General features: G+C 40.1%; 1 protein-coding gene across 6 annotated transcripts in view; it reads left to right on the top strand.

Annotated features, from left to right (window-relative positions):
• lmo3 (LIM domain only 3) overlaps positions 1–16,165 on the top strand; it is an 82,693-nt gene that overhangs the window by 44,377 nt on the left and 22,151 nt on the right. For all 6 annotated transcript variants that reach the window (XM_030440503.1, XM_030440501.1, XM_030440502.1 and 3 more), the window contains one exon: positions 13,778–13,903. In XM_030440503.1, the coding sequence (XP_030296363.1) occupies positions 13,778–13,903 (126 nt within the window). The remainder of the gene's footprint in view (positions 1–13,777; positions 13,904–16,165) is intronic.

Raw genomic sequence — 16,165 nt, 5'->3', positions numbered from 1 at the left:
TGGTGGTGAGAGTCTTGAGAACACAGCAGTGACTGCAGAGAGGCTGCTGCTGCATTGATTGCACCTTCTACCACTTTTACATCTGCTTTAATCTGAGAAATGCTAAAAAGGCAGTCATAGCAATCTGCAACAGTTCTGCCAGAACAACGCCCATGTGTCAGTCTAGTTATTTCTAAGCCACCTCAAATACATAAAGAAGGCTTGATCAGTGGGTGGGAGAACTGGGACTTACACAAACAAACAGAGATAGTTCTAATTTATAACTGATATAAAGTAATGACATTGTAGATATTTTTTTTTTCTAAATCAGCTGTTAAAATCACTTAATCAAGGGTGCATTCTTTACACTGATTGTGGTCAAAGTGAACACACAGAGAGGATTGTTGATTAAATTCAGACCAAAAGCAAAGCCTAGTTAATATGTTTCTAGTTAAACATATTATATTAAAATCACTTTATTCGTCATCATGGTGTTTATGAATATAAATGTATTGCATGTTAAAATCAGGGATCAGTTTGAGCAGAATCAAGGTAAAACGAGCCCCTAACAATAACTTCTTCAGTTACAAATCTTGAGGATGTGTGGCCAACCATATTGTTTTGAAACTCAATACAGGTCACAGCTGAGATCCAAATAGTTAGCAGTGAGCTAAAAGGACATTGTGGAATTAGGGTTGTATTGTGGTACTAACAACATCATTGGATGCATCTTAAAATATATTGAATATCAGAAAAAAGAAACATTGACACTGGTATCAGCATTTAAAAAATAATTTCAGTGAAGTTATGTTTTACCACAAAGCGCATTTGTCCTTGTGTTCTGGCTTGACAAGTGGTCTTAACCATAGTTTATTCATGCTTTCTTGCTCATGATGTAGCAACAATCTCCTAGGTGCTCCTATCAAACAATTGCTCCCATCAGTGGTATAGAAAGCCTCTCAGACTTAAATGGTTGTCCATTTTTGGGTTTGGCCAGATCTGCGGCTTCTGTTGGCTTTCATTCATTTGATTGTCTGTACTCAGACCATTCATTATCAAGGTCTCCTTTGTTTTCAGCTTTCTTGTATTCATTTTCTCAAATGTTTGCCTCATCACTATGTTTTTAGAACAATAAAGAACAAGTGTACTCCACTAAACATTTCTGTACATAATGCTTCGCTGTGATACCCAGATATACTTTATATATAAGGGAGGGATGCTTATTTTTCCTGGTAATATGAATTGAATGAATGAATCTGCTTTTATCGTTGTTATGTGAATTATACTGAGAGACACACTGTTTCAGTGACTGAAAGTATTTCAGTCAACATTTTAATTTCTGCTCAAAATCCTTTTTTTAACTGATCCTTTAACATAGAGCTCTTCACCAAGTCAAAATCCCACATAGAGTGAATTTTAGCACAGTAATACAAAGTATGGGAATCTTTGCTTTTAATGTACTGCAGCTGACTGCACAAAGTATGTACTGTTCTGTGCAATATGCATACAGTTGGGACATGATTGAACATGATATCAACTGGTAGCACTGTAAACGGTGAACAACGGGGTAAATTTTATGACGAATCCAACCCCTAGACAAAGTAACATTAACCAACATTACACAATGTGATTTTTATATACAAAGAAATGAATTACTTAATGTATGAAGATGCTTAATTTACAAAAGGAGACAAACATAAAGATTTGTCGTTTCACAATGTTTAAAACACAACTCAAACTCAACTCAACTAGCTCAGTAACCCTCAAAACTGCAATATGATAATACTTTTTGAAGGGAGTCTGGGGACCTTCTTACTGTTGTACTGTGTGTGTGTGTGTGTGTGTGCGCGCGTGTATGTCAATATTCAAATACATTTAAGATAAATACATTAATAATATAGCAGATAGGAAGTGTTCAGTTTCTACTCAATAGCCTATTAATAGTAATTACTAACAACTATTAATAAATTACTAATGTTACAATGTATATTTCATCGGAAAGTAAACAGCAGTTTTGGATGTACACATTTAGATTTTTAAATGATTAGGACACATGCACTTTGAATATAACTACTCACAATAAGTTAGGGATATTGTTATTTACATGAGTGTTTTTCCTATTTGTTCTGAATTTTAATGAAATAAGTAAAAGTTCCCTTTGATATTACTAATAATGAATGAGAAGAAACACCATTTTCATTAGTTTAATATTTATCACCCCAAAAATTTTGACAATAACAAGGATAGCCCCAAATAACAAAAATTGACAATCAGTGCGTTTACATGCACAGCTTAGTCAGATTACAGCCATAGTTCGACTATGCTGCTCAATCGGACAACTGCAATTATCCGAGTATACATGCCGGTGAGAAAATCAAATTACTGCCGAAAGCATGTCATACCCCGGTACGCTAGGTGGCGCTGTGTCCATTTCAACTAGTGTTAACGGGGCCACCTCCGGCTGACCTCTTTACGTCACCAGCTGCCTCGGCATTCAAGAAAGATGGCGTACGAAGAGCGAGACGAAGCTACATCTTTGTACACTTCGTACATGGTGTACATGATAATTACACAAACTAGATGCACAATGGCGCTCTTTCTTGCGGTGATTTCGGAGGAAAGATGCCACCGCCGCCGTCCATCTACTTCCGGCTCACGGCCCCGGGGAAAAATCTCGCGCCTGCACAGAACGCAAAATCCGATCCGATCCGCTGGAAATGTATACATGCAGGAGTTAATGCGACTTTCAATCGAATAATCTATGTGGTGTAATTCGACTATGAGAAATCCGATCCGGTCCGATTTTAGTCAGACTAAGGTGTATACATGCATCTTAAAAATCCGATCATAGTCAGACTAACGCAGTAATTCGGTTTTCTTGAGTGTCATGTAAACGCACTGAGTGTCAGTAGCGGGTGTTTCCACCATTTGCCGCAATGACAGCTTGACAGCGATGTCTCATGCTCCTCACCAGCCTCATGATGTTGTTCTGAGGCAATGCATTCCACTCCTCCACAAGTGCTACACGCAGTTCTGCCAGGTCACGTGGGGGTGGGGTACAATCATCCAGTCTCTGCTTCAGCTGGTCCCAGACGTGCTCTATGGGGTTCAGGTCAGGGGACATTGCTGGCCATACCATATGAAGCACTCTGACTTCCTGAAGTCGAGCTGTGACAATTCTGACACAATGTGGTGGAGTTGGGGGTGTGCTGGCGGAATTGGGAGATGATGATGGGTTCTATGATGTCTCTGAGGTAAGAACGTGCAGTGACTGAGCCATCTACAATAACCAAATCTGTTTTGCGCTGACTGGTTATGCCTGCCCAGACTGTTGCACCTCCTCCACCAAAGGGAACCCTGGGGACTATGTTGACCTCGGCGTATCGCTCACTCCACCTTCTCCAGCAACACTGACGACCATCATTTCTGTGCAAGGTGACCCGACACTCATCAGTGAACAGGACGGTAGACCACTGCTGCATTGTCTAGGTCACATGGTCTTGTGCCCACTGCAAACGTTCATGGCGGTGTCTTGGTGTCAGTGGAGTCACCTGCAACGGTCGTCTGGCATTCAAGCCAAAGCGGTGGAGTCGGTTTCGAATGGTTTGTCTGGAAACCCTAGTACCCCTCACATCTCGTAACTGGGCCTGCAGCTGTGTGGCACTTACATAACGATGTCTGAGTGCATAGGTCCTTAGGTACTGGTCATCGTTGCAGTCTGTCACTCGTGGGGCTCCACTCCTGGGTCTGTCACGAACTCTGCCAGTAGTTCTGTGTCTTGATGCAAGTCTACTGATGACACTTTGAGACACACCAAGTTCACGAGCAACATCTGACTGCCTGCCACCGACCCGAAGGCGCGCTATGGCCAGGTGGCGCTGCTCGTCCGTAAAGTGACGTCGTGTGTTCATGGCTGTTTGAATGATGAACTTGGAATGACTTACTGACAATACTAGCTTTTTATACCCACAGAATGTTGAAATTGATGCCACATTGAAAAGGGTTGTCCTTTAGTTTTTTGGTATTGGCCCCAATATATAAGGTACACTGTACACAGTGAGACCATTACATGGAAAACACAAAATGAGGTGTGTCTATCACCCCAATACAATTGCCTCCCTATCCCAAAACTCTCTGAAGTGAAACAAACACCGTATGTATGAAATCCACTGAGTCTCTCACAATATCCCTAACTTATTGTGAGTAGTGTAATTAAGGTGTGACTTGTTTATTTAAAAAGAAAAATCTTCGGGGCTCAGCACAATTTCCACAAATTGTTTCGAAGGGCAGAGTAAGTCACAGTGTTTATCAAAGAGTGACTGTCAGGAGAAAATGTTTAGCTTTTTTGATGACTGATTGTTCAGATTTTTCTTCTGATATGTAGCAGATGAGATAATAAGAAACCAACAAATATGAAAAGATATTGCTGCCTGATGAATCATGTGTCAAACACATTTGTCTTTCTTTTCTGTCAATTACTGTATGTTATGTATTATTTTATTCTATTCTACTTATACATTTTTTTGTGTCAACTACAGTGAATTAAATGCATGTGAATACATCCCTCGTATTTGTAAATTCATTTGTTCTATTTTTTCATTTCTTAAAAGTTCAGATGCCAGGGAATGGATACAAAGAAATGTGTCTTCCTCTGCAGCCTCTACCTCAGTTTTCAGTTTAATAAGATGGAACATAGATGTTAAAAGCTCTGAAAGCACTCTATAATTGTTATGTTGTGTTTAGGAAATCTTGGCTGCCATTAGCCTCCCAATACCACATTTCACTTCACACATTGAGCAATTACCTCACCAGCAATTCCGAGTTGTGTTTGTCTGAAGATCCTGTAATCAAAATGGGCTTTTCACATGTAATCTAAAAATGCTAAAAGGTCAAATTGGGCACCGGTAACTAAGAGTAATTGAGTCTGAAGGAGGGTCACACATGTTCGAGGGTCTGTTTCCATCCAGCCTTTAATTGTCCTAATGAGAGGGGTCATAATTCATTAAGGACAGGTCAGAAGTGTGGTGCCTTGTTTATTTCCCAAAAGCACAGAAGGAATGTAAATTTGATGAAAAAAATGACAATATTGTTTAAACATTATTTGAAGTATAGCCTGTTGGGGGATAAGGCAATCAGTCAAAGCTCTTCGTAGTCTCAAATAAACCAGCGTAACCATCAATGAGTAGCAAAAACCCACTGAAGGTGATGAACGTGGTTAACTAATAGCATAAACTATACAGACTATGCATACATTTCTGTATGTTGAGGTAAAACATATTGAAATTTGGTACCTTAATTGAAAGTTCACAGTTTTTCAAGCCTGTCTTAAAACAAAATCTGCCCAATAGCCAGAATAAATGTTGGCAATGTATATTTCTGCATAACTACAGATAAAGTTGAACATATCTGTGGTGTGAAGAAACATAAACTGCTACATTTTAGCTTGATGACTGGGCTGAAGAAAAGGCAGAAACTGTTTTTGGTTGTCGTAACCATAAGTGGAATGGGCCGTGCCCTGTTATCGAGTTCCTAAAATGCACTGTCGCTGACCCAGCAAAATGGAAATCAGTGGTTTTGTACTGAAGTGATAATCAGCAACATCCAAAAAGGGTTATCTTTGGAAGCCATTTTGGATTTTTAGTTTAAAACATATTTATGGGTTAGTACACTAACAACTACAGTATTTTAGGATATATTTGTATTGAGAGGCATTGTATGGGGAATGTTTACTACTGTATATAGAATAATGTCAAATTTTTGAAGTATCATAGGCAAATACTGCACTGGACATACTTTCCAAAACCATGCTTCAAACTCTCTTGAATATAGTACACCATGATTCTCTCTTGTTTCAATATACATACTTATGAATTTCTTTCTAAAGAAAACATTGAATTTCTCTGCATTGAAAGATTTTTTTCTTTTCTCTCACTTTCGTTGAATAGCACAGCTATCACGTGTCTGTTCAGAACACAAATATGGTACTTTGAAACTAAAATCCCATTCACCGAGCATGACATACCATTTTTTGGACAATCCCCTTCAGTTGAGATAAGCTAAATTAGCTGGAAAGAGTAATGACTTGTAGAACTGGGAATTTTTGGTGGACATAATTGCAGGCCTAGTGTACAACTGGCCGTCTCCCAGCTTGGTACTGCAGGTGGGTTGTGGTAGGGAACTGCATATCGTACTCAACATCTGTCTCCTGCAGGCCTCAACATTTCATTACTTTCATTACATCCTCTTCAATATGCAACCAAACACAGCACTGCCAAAAAAGTGTACTGCAAGCTTTTTCCTGGTTACTTTTGTTTGGGGGGGAGGGGGCTTTTTTGAAGACTTGTTTCCAGGGACACAGGGTATTTTGACTCTTTTTGATGAAAGAGTTAAAGGGATAGTTTGGGTTTTTTGAAGTGGGGTCATATAAAGTACATATCTATAGTCTGTCTGTTCCCTACCATAATTGCCGATCAGCACAGCCTCAGTTTGGAGATGCAGAGAGCCGCTCCAGCCCAGACACTCAGCTTTATACTGCAGTGAACGGAGTCCAGATGCAAAGCGAATTTTAACCACCTAAAACAAGGCCCACCTAAAAGAATCTATATCAGTTCAAGTTCTCTATATAACATACACTTGAATGGATATAGATTTTTTTAGGTGGGCCTTGTTGTAGGTGGTAAAAATTTGCTAGGGAACAGACCGACTATGGATATGTACTTTATGTGACCCAACTTCAAAAAACCCAAACTATCCCTTTAAAGTTTAGAGATAAGGGATAATCTTGTAATGAGTTCAGGTAGGAATCGATTAAATTTCAAGATATGTTGGTAATGTAGGATAAGTCTGCCACCAGTAATTTGTCTCTTCTCCTCACAGATTCAGAGATGTGTGATGTTGAATGGTGAGTGTTTCTCAACCTTTCCGAGAAGTTTCTATAGGAGCTAATTAGATAGCACTCAGAGGCTTCTCTTCAAGATGACATTTCTCGGGAATGTTCCTCTGTATGGCTGGCATTCTCTCAAAAAGCAGGCCATAATTCATCATTAGGATGTCACGGTCCAGGTGCAGATGAGAACTGATAGAGCCTGCAGCCAGGCAAGTGGGGGCACTCAAGGAGGAAAATCTTATCCCAGGGAAAATTCCCAGGTCATGCTCATGGTAATTGTTATATTTTTACCTCTAGGATTGTTTAATCACTGATGGTCACACAAGCAGGAGTGATACAATTGAGAAAGTATGATTACATGTGCAACACTTTGTTGTCACACAGTTAACATCAGCACCTCAGATTTCTGCAGGCTCATCTTTCTGTTTTTTGCACGTGATTTTTTTTTTCAAGATCAAGCATTTATGGGCAAACCGTTGACAATCAGTTAAGTCCCTTTTTTGACAAACACTTAGATACACAGCCAAACTTAAGCAACTCCTCAATGTGGTTAAATTCCAAGTGGAACACTAGCATAGCTCCATTCAGGGTGGATCATCAAATGGACAAAGCACAGTCCCATTAAAAAGCCTGTGTTGAGATGCAACAAATCATTTGTCTGCTATTAACCCTGAGCCTGTAATTATGCAGATTGCCATAGATTTTCTCTGGGTGCCTGGAAGTGAGATCCAGAGGTTGTTCTCAATGTGGCAGGCAGACGAGGGAATGGCTGTGCATTACTGAACTTGCCACATTCATCATGTTGACTGATGGCACAGGGAGTTGGTCCCCGGGTCCTGGTGGTTAATGTAGTGGGTAATTAACTGTCATTTGCCTAGTAATAGGCCGATGATCAATGGTTTGTGAGGAAACAAATTCTAATCCGGCAGCTGATGAATGCATGCCGGGGCTGGCGCAATTGAAGTGGTGGGAGGGATGGAAGAGATGGAGGTCGGGGGAGGGAAGAGAAGAGCAAAGCCGGCACTGAAATTTCAAACTCGAGGCACTGGTGCTATCACTGCCCTTCCACTCTCCAAAACGGATTAACCCCCTCAAAATCTTCATTTGTTATCCCATGATGGTGTAGGAATGCCCAGTCAGGTAAATTTAAAAAACAAAACTTCTCTTCAGTGATACCTATCCATAGGGAGGCACAATATGGATTTTATGGATTATTAAGGTCTTTGTCCTAAGCATTTGTTAACAGGCAATTAGACCCTTATGTTCTATAAGGCACTGTTCTCACTTTAGTACCAGTTGCTGCAAAAAACTTGGTTAACCACTAATCAGTGCAGAAGATGTAAAATGTTCATGAAACAACAAAAAAGCTAAGTAAAGGTTCAACACTTAAACACTTTAATAGTTGTATTCATGTTAATAAGCATCTACTGGGGATTTATAAGGGCTTTATTATCTTAACCATGACCCCTATTAATTAATATAAAGCATTGCCTGGATTTTTTTCAACCTATTAAATAACCGATGATTACCTGCTACTATAGCTGCTTTTAGACTAAAAATTAATGGAATTTGCCGCTGTTTTTTTTTCTCTTTTGTTTCACATTCATAATCAAAAACACACTCTTTTGTATCTCTGTTGTGAGTTGCACATGCACAGTACTGATCAGCTCGCAAGGATCTGGTACAGATAAGGAAGCCACTGACAATGTTATGGTGACTACTATAAATATATTTTATGTCAGTCTGTCTTTCAAACTCAGCATTGACTGAATGATGTTCGAGCTCCATGAAGAGAGATGGATGGAAAAGGGCAAACATTCTTAACTTCAGTGCACTTCAAAGCATCATGCCTGACAAGCAGCAAAAATGTGCATGTCCTGCTGGGTATTGTATTTTCATCAGAGCCAAGCGGAGCTGCAGCCGATAAACACCTGGGACTACTGTAGAATCATCTGATCATGGAGTGAATGCTGATTGTACACATTTACATTTAAGACAAAAGCCAGATTTTAGTGGGTGTTTTTTCCGTGTGAAAGGTGTATAAGATGTAAATGGACTGTATTCATGAAGCACTTTTCTTGTTTTAGCTACTACTCAAGCACTTTACAACAAAAGTCAGCATTCACTCATACAAACACACTCACACCAATGGAAGAGCACGATATAAACAATAATGTAAATTATTCTCGAGGCCAATCATTTTCCACTTCGATATATACAGTATTTTATTCTCCCCTCCCTGTCAATGCATAGCTTTGGTTTCGGTTTTAGGTATCTGTCCCTTAAAATTTCTGCCTCTACCTTAACCAGTGGAGATGAACAGGGTGTAGTTTGTGGTGGTGACAGCTATGAAAATCATATTTTAAACATTCAACAGCACCATCTCTCCCCAGTTTTCTGTCCCTGTCTCCACAAAATATCCCAATACACACTGAACAATTTTATTGAGCATTATTTCTTGATGCAGTATAGTTTCCATAAATATTTTTTGAATTTTAGTACACCTGTGTCTACAGTGGTGACAATGTGCTGTTGTATTGAGCCAACAAAGAAAGACAGTCCTTACTGCTTCTGGTTTGAGTTTTGACCTCAAAGTCATCATAGCCTATGCCACTCAGCACTAATAGTAAAACCACAAAAGCAGATGTATCATATTTGTAACTAAAGTGTTCTCTTACAGTTGACAATGTTGTGTGTCACTTCTAGTTGGAATGTTTTGCAGACATACAATGACTTAAAATGTTTAAATGCTTCAATGTTTCAATAATTCAGCAGCAAGTGGCAGCAGCCAACAAAGGTTTACAACAGCACCTTCCAATGTAACAATGTTTCTTTCTAGTCTGAATAATCAGAAAATTAAAAAAAATCTCCAACAGTAATTTTTCCTGGCAAATCATAGCCTAGATGTTTTCAGATATAAAAGAAAAGGTTTCTGCTTTCCTTTACTGAGGAAGCTGTGATTAAAATGTTTGTGGTGATGGGGTAGCAGGTTTTAGTACAATGTGATTCAGTGCTCATTAACTCTTTGAAAGTTATCGTAATACGTTGTCTAAAATATCGATATAACATAGAAATATAAAGCTATTCAATTAACTCTCTCTCCCCCATCAAACACATTTGCATTTGTGCATTATCCGTGGCTCCATTTACATTTTCCAGGATCTTTTTCCGACACCCCAGTAATAGGGAGGTCATTTTATTTTGGATTTAGCTTGAAAGAGCTCAGAAAAAGCACTGGTATGACACCACTTCTGTATTCTCTAAAGGGGGTGGGGGCCTGCTCACTCAGATTGGGTTTTGGGGTCCATTGGGCTAAAGCCTTGCGGAATAATTTAATTGGTGTCTGTTTTTCTCTCATTAAATAGGTACCACTGAGCCATACCAGGCTGTAATGCACAGTGAATGCCTTTTGACTGAAACAAGGTATTGGGCACTGGTTGCCTCTATTCTTTTTCAAATTCAGATTTGAGCAAAGCATGAATTTTAATTTCATGTTTTATCTTCAACCTCTTTAAATATACATGCTATCTTGTCAGCCATGGATATGTAGTGCATGTCAAGCCCGCTATTCTACATATGCTATTCTGCTTTCTGTTTTGCTCAGTAGAACTTTGTCAGCCTGAGAGAGATGCTTAAGAAATGTTTACACCTATTACCAATTATAAAACAGTGCTGAAAGCATTGAGTCCCGGGCCCTCTGTCTTTCATGTAAGGTCTCTAAACCATCATCCTCTGATTGTGTCAGAGCCTGTGCCGTTGAATTCATTACAACCAAACCACGCTTAATTTGCCTCCTCCCTTGAGAGCCATTAGCGTCTATGGGATCAAACTGGTGGAGGGATGAAAGACGAGTGACAGGTAGGCCCCATCCATCTTCCCTACCCGCAGGGTTAGCCAGGGTTCCTGTGCACTGCCTGTTTGAAAAGTGTTTGCCACCCAAGAGCCAAGTGAACCTGGCAGACAAGATGCTATGCTGCCGCAGATGCAGTTTGGATAAATCTCTGAAGACTGTCATCAGCCACTCCACTTCTTTTGCTCAGCTTGTCAGAGAAATTAAAAAGATAGTTTTATTTGAGGAAAGGCAATGTATGCGTTGTTCCAAATCGTTACCACAGGTTGGGAGAAGGTGTTCAATCATTTAAAGCAGTGGTTCCAGGAGCACAAGATCATATGGGATGGATTACGCAGCAAACAAATGAATGCAGCCAGGAGTTCCTTGGATTTTTTAAATTCAATATTATTTTGTTGAGTTGGTTTTTATAAAAAACATGGGTTCCATTGCCTTAGAAAGAGAAATCAATGCATGTTTTTGCATGAGTCCAGTAACTTAGCTTGCATTTTCCCCTGAACAGTGACAGGCATTAGATGCCATACAAAGTCCTGCTGTTATGCCCAAACATTCAATCTCATTTTCTCACACTAAATATATAATTTCTTTTTTCTTCTTAAAGGATATTTTAGATGAATTACTTGGCTTTGCAATAAGCTAATCCACCAAATTTGCCCTCATGATTTTTACCCGCCTACCATGTTACAAGAGATATCCTTCATTGTCTCAAGGTGTGTTGACAGTAGCTAATTCTGTAGGTATTCATGTGGGCACAATCTATCTGCTTTCTTTGCCTCTGGGAAACATACTTTTCGATGCAACTTGCTATACACAAGATTCTCCCCCACAGAGAGTGACTGTGAGGGTTGACTCTGAAAGTGATTTAAGTTGTTAATGCAACGACTGGACAACCAATCAGATCCCTGATGGAAATCCTGCTTGTAAAAGCTGACATTAGTGTTTGATTTATCATTTGAAAATGTGTTGCTGCGGATTTGTCACTGCAGTGACAGTGCATTTATGGCCTGAGTCTCTGTCAAATTGACTAGTAGACATACTTATTATTTGTTCTTTTTAAATGTTATTTTAGATGAATTACTTTGCTTTGCAAGAAGCTAAATCATCATTTCATCTATTTAATGTGAAAGCCTTCCAGCAATGCACATTTGTGCAGAAAAAAGAAAGGACAAGAGATACCGCAAATGTGTCTAAATTTAGACTGCTCAAACGGAAAGGCATAATTCTTTTAATTAAGTCAGCACTAATCCATCGAATTGGCCCTCTTTGTTTTCACCCGCCCACCATGTTACAAGAGATATCCTTCATTGTCTCAAGGTGTGTTGACAGTGGCTTTTAATTCTGTAGGTATTCATGAGGGCACAATCTATCTGCTTTCTTTGCCTCTGGGAAACATACTTTCCGAAGGTTAATAAACAACCCTGCATATCCCAAGCCCTAAGATCATTTATCAGATTGCAATCCCTTACAGAGTCTAAGAGTGGCATGCCGTTTTATCATTTTAACAACGACGACTAAAAGTGCCTCAAGATGTCTGCCTAATGGGTTATTTTGCTATATGATTTTGTTATCAGATATTTTTCCCTTGGTAGTCTGGTCGAGGTCACTGTGTAGTAGCAGCCCTGTATCCCTAATGAATACTCACATTAATGTCCCTGGAGCAGCTGAAGAAATAATAGGGTCCTCCCTGGGCAGTAGTGTTACCCATGTCCCATTTATTTGTATGGCACAAGCTGTGGCCCTGCTATTTTTTTACTGTGACTCTGTAGCCCAAGTCTGTCCAATCTATCTTGTGACCAATTCAGAGATCATATCTGTCTCACTAGGTTATGTTAGTGTGTTCAACACAATCTCTTTGACAGCTGTCACTCTCGTTTTCAGTCACCAGGAAGCAGCAGAAGCAGGCATACTTTATTTACTTTATTTTTTGCTATAATTTTACTTGATTTATTGTCAGTTATTGTGGTGATGCAGGGGTAGGAAAGTGGTGGGCAAAATTCTTTAAGAGTTCAGATGTTCTGAACTCATGTCCTTCTGAAATTCCACTTTTAAATTATTAGAGTAAAATTTGACAAGAACATGTATGACATGTGTGAGTTCCTTTAAGCCAGTGGTTCTCAAATGGTGAGGTGTCGGGGGGCGTGAGAGGCAGGGCAGGACGCGAAGGTCTATTTCCACTGGATACGTGTCTGCTGCATTACGTCTCCATCACGCTAGCAGGGCTGATAGGTTTCACTTTCACTTTAGTCTATGTGTTAACTTCCACCAGGTCCGCTGCGCTGCGTGTATGCTCCGTCCAGCTCCGGCAGTGGACGCAGCTGAATTTTGCAACGAGCAGACAGGAAGTCAAGCACCGAAATAACAACTTAACATCCGGTTACTTTTCATGACAAAAAATAATTGAGAACCACCACTTTAAGCAATGTTTAGAGACATGTCATGCAATCATCAGTTGGTGGGAAAACAACTGCACCTGAACACCAAGGAGAGGATCCAATACCTAAAACTAAATAAGTCATATAAAGATTGAAATATGCAAATGAATTAATGTACAAAAAATAAGTAAATATTGTCCATGTTGTTAGTATGTCCATTTGAGTGTATTTAAGAATACTGTGTTGGTGTTGTTCATCAAACATCACAATAAATGTTCTTCCAGGACCATATTTGCAACTCTGGCCAGGGTTTATATCCTGAGTGGAACAAACTGTTATTCTGTTCACTTATTTTTAAACTATTTTCACTTATTATTCCTTTTTGTTCTGTCACAGGTGTTATTGATAACATTCAGCCAGTAAATGTGGCCTTTCATTGCATTCAAGTTACAATACAGCTATTGTGTGAATCATCACTTTAAAAGTCGTCAGTTATTTAGATTAAGAATTTCCAGCTGGTGAGACTTGGATGGCAGTTTCCCTATTCAAAGTCTTTGCACTAAAACAATGCATGACACATCCCTGCTTGATTTTTGTGAACTCTGGTGAAGTTTTGGGAAATGACTTTAATTATACATCTTTCTTGTGTGTGTGTGTGTGCGCGTGTGTGTGTGCGTGTGTGTGGCTCAGGTTGTTTGGTGTGACAGGGAACTGTGCAGCTTGCAGCAAACTTATTCCAGCCTTTGAGATGGTCATGAGGGCCAAGGAGAATGTCTACCACCTGGACTGCTTCGCATGCCAGCTCTGCAATCAGAGGTGAGTGATTGGACCACTTCTCTTCTCCCATACCTGCAGCTATGACTGATCAGAGATGCAAGCTTGGAGTGTGCTAAACCTCCAAGTGATGCTGATAGATTAAGAAAGATCCCACATTGAAAATATATCACTCTAACCAGTGACTAAGTACACACATCTAGATCCGTAGGGACACCTGCTGGACAACGAACAGTCATCAAAATCCTGCACACTATTGTGCAGTGGCGGTCTAGAGCTACAAGTGCAGTTAATGCCAAACATATTCTTCAAATCAGTCTTCATTACTGGGTCTTCACCTGTATCCTTGGATGTGGTCAGACATTTCAGAACATTTCTCGTTTCCACAGCACCAGAGAGGGAATAGTTTTGAGCAGTCAACGTCAACTGGCAGCCCGCGGGCCAAATACGGCCTGCCAGGGATTTCCATCATACCCCAAGAATAATACTGAATTCAGGAATAGCCTAGTGAAGAGGGAAAAGTATGTGTCTATATGTACTTATTTTTAAATCAAATGAAAGAAACGCCTTCTGAAAAGTAGCTTGTGTCATAGCCTGCCTTCAATCAAAAATGAAGATAAACTCGTTGCGCTCATTGAACATCATTTATTGTTTCACATGCTCATTTTTTCACAAATGTCAAAATTGTCCAGGCTTTGCACACAATTGCGGTGTCTCAATAACAGCCATCAACATAACAGCATGGTAATTGCAAGCCTTGCACATCAGCAAATAGATGTAATTACAAATAAAAGCGACAGGCCTAAGTTATTAGAAATGTTACTCTTTACATCAAATTAAAGTAGCCTTTGATCCAACAAATGAATACAAATAAAGTAAAACCAAGAAAATCCCAAGACTAAAATACTCATGTTTGCTTAATGGGAGAAGTTACATTTCCCCTTCGACACCCTCTTTTTAACATTGGGCTTGACAGCTGTCAGGCTTATGCGCAAGCAGTCCTCTGAAGACTGATTGGACAGTTGGTTCCTCACATGCATTTTTTTAGAGTTCATTTTGAGAACGCAGCTTCACAGGTGTATGTTGATCTGAACATGGTGAGCACACACATGGCCAATGTCTTCAGTGTGTCATACTCTTAGGGACAAGTCACCCAAAAGGCGATCGAGCTTTCAGCACCATGGAAAGCAGCCTTCATGTCACCAGCGGCCTGGATGTCAATCAGTTCACTTTGATTAGCCGCCTCGTCCAGCGGCATCACCTTCCTCACGTTAGTGAAGAATTCTCCACCTGGCTGAGAGTGAAAGGGTCACGCACAAATCCAATGACATTCCTGGAAATGGCAAAGTCATCAAATCTGGCAGAGAAATTTTCCCTCAGCTGTGTGATACATGTCTTCATGTGCTCTGTGACCTTGCTGTGACCCACTGTCTTAAGTGTGCTAAAGTGTAGCAGCCTCCCTGACAACAAATCTTTGTGGAAAGTTTGTTTCCAAAGGCATCAAGTTTTTCCACCATATTCACCACAGGTTTATCTTTCCTCTGGGAGCGATAGCCCTAGTTCTGCTCACTTGTCCCCTGTTTCTGCCAATCATTGCAGGAGCACCATCTGTGACAACCAGGCTGACTTTTTCAAATGACAGTCTATGCTTTTGAAATAGTTCCTCCAGCTTACCAAAGATAATAACGCCTGTCGTCAGACCCTCCAGTGGAATCAAGGCCAGAAGCTCCTCTTTGAAATCTTTGCCATCAAAATATCTAACGAAAACGCACATTTGGGAAATGTCAGTATTGTCAGTGGACTCATCAATAGCCAGCGATAGGTATCTGGCTTCTTTGATCTCATCAATTACAAGTCGCTGGACATCCTCTGCCAAAACATGGACACGGCGAACAGCAGTTTTAGCAGAGAGAGGTAACGCAATTATCCTGTCCATAGATTTGTCAGTGGCAAGTTCCTCCAAAACAGCCACCATGTACTCCTTAAAAACCTCAGCATCGGTAAATGGCTTGTTATGCTTGGAGAGTACCCAGGCAGCCTGTAGAGACGCACTTGTTACCCTCTCTTGTTCAGTTGAGGTTTGGTTAATAATTACGCTGGCATGGGAGTGCTGAGGTTTCAAAGCAGCAATTTTTCTCTGACGGGCCTCTAACTGTTCAGTATATGACTCCTTGAAGCTTGCATGCTTTGTGTTGTGGTGACGTCTCAGATTGTATTCTTTAGTGACAGCGACAGTTTTGTTGCAAATGAGGCAAACAGGTAAAACATTTCTAAAAGTTGGCACTATAAAGTTCTCTGCATCAA

The sequence above is a fragment of the Sparus aurata genome, chromosome 14, assembly GCF_900880675.1.
Source record: "Sparus aurata chromosome 14, fSpaAur1.1, whole genome shotgun sequence".
Taxonomy (NCBI): Eukaryota; Metazoa; Chordata; class Actinopteri; order Spariformes; family Sparidae; genus Sparus; species Sparus aurata.
This window is presented reverse-complemented; position numbering and strand designations above follow the sequence as displayed.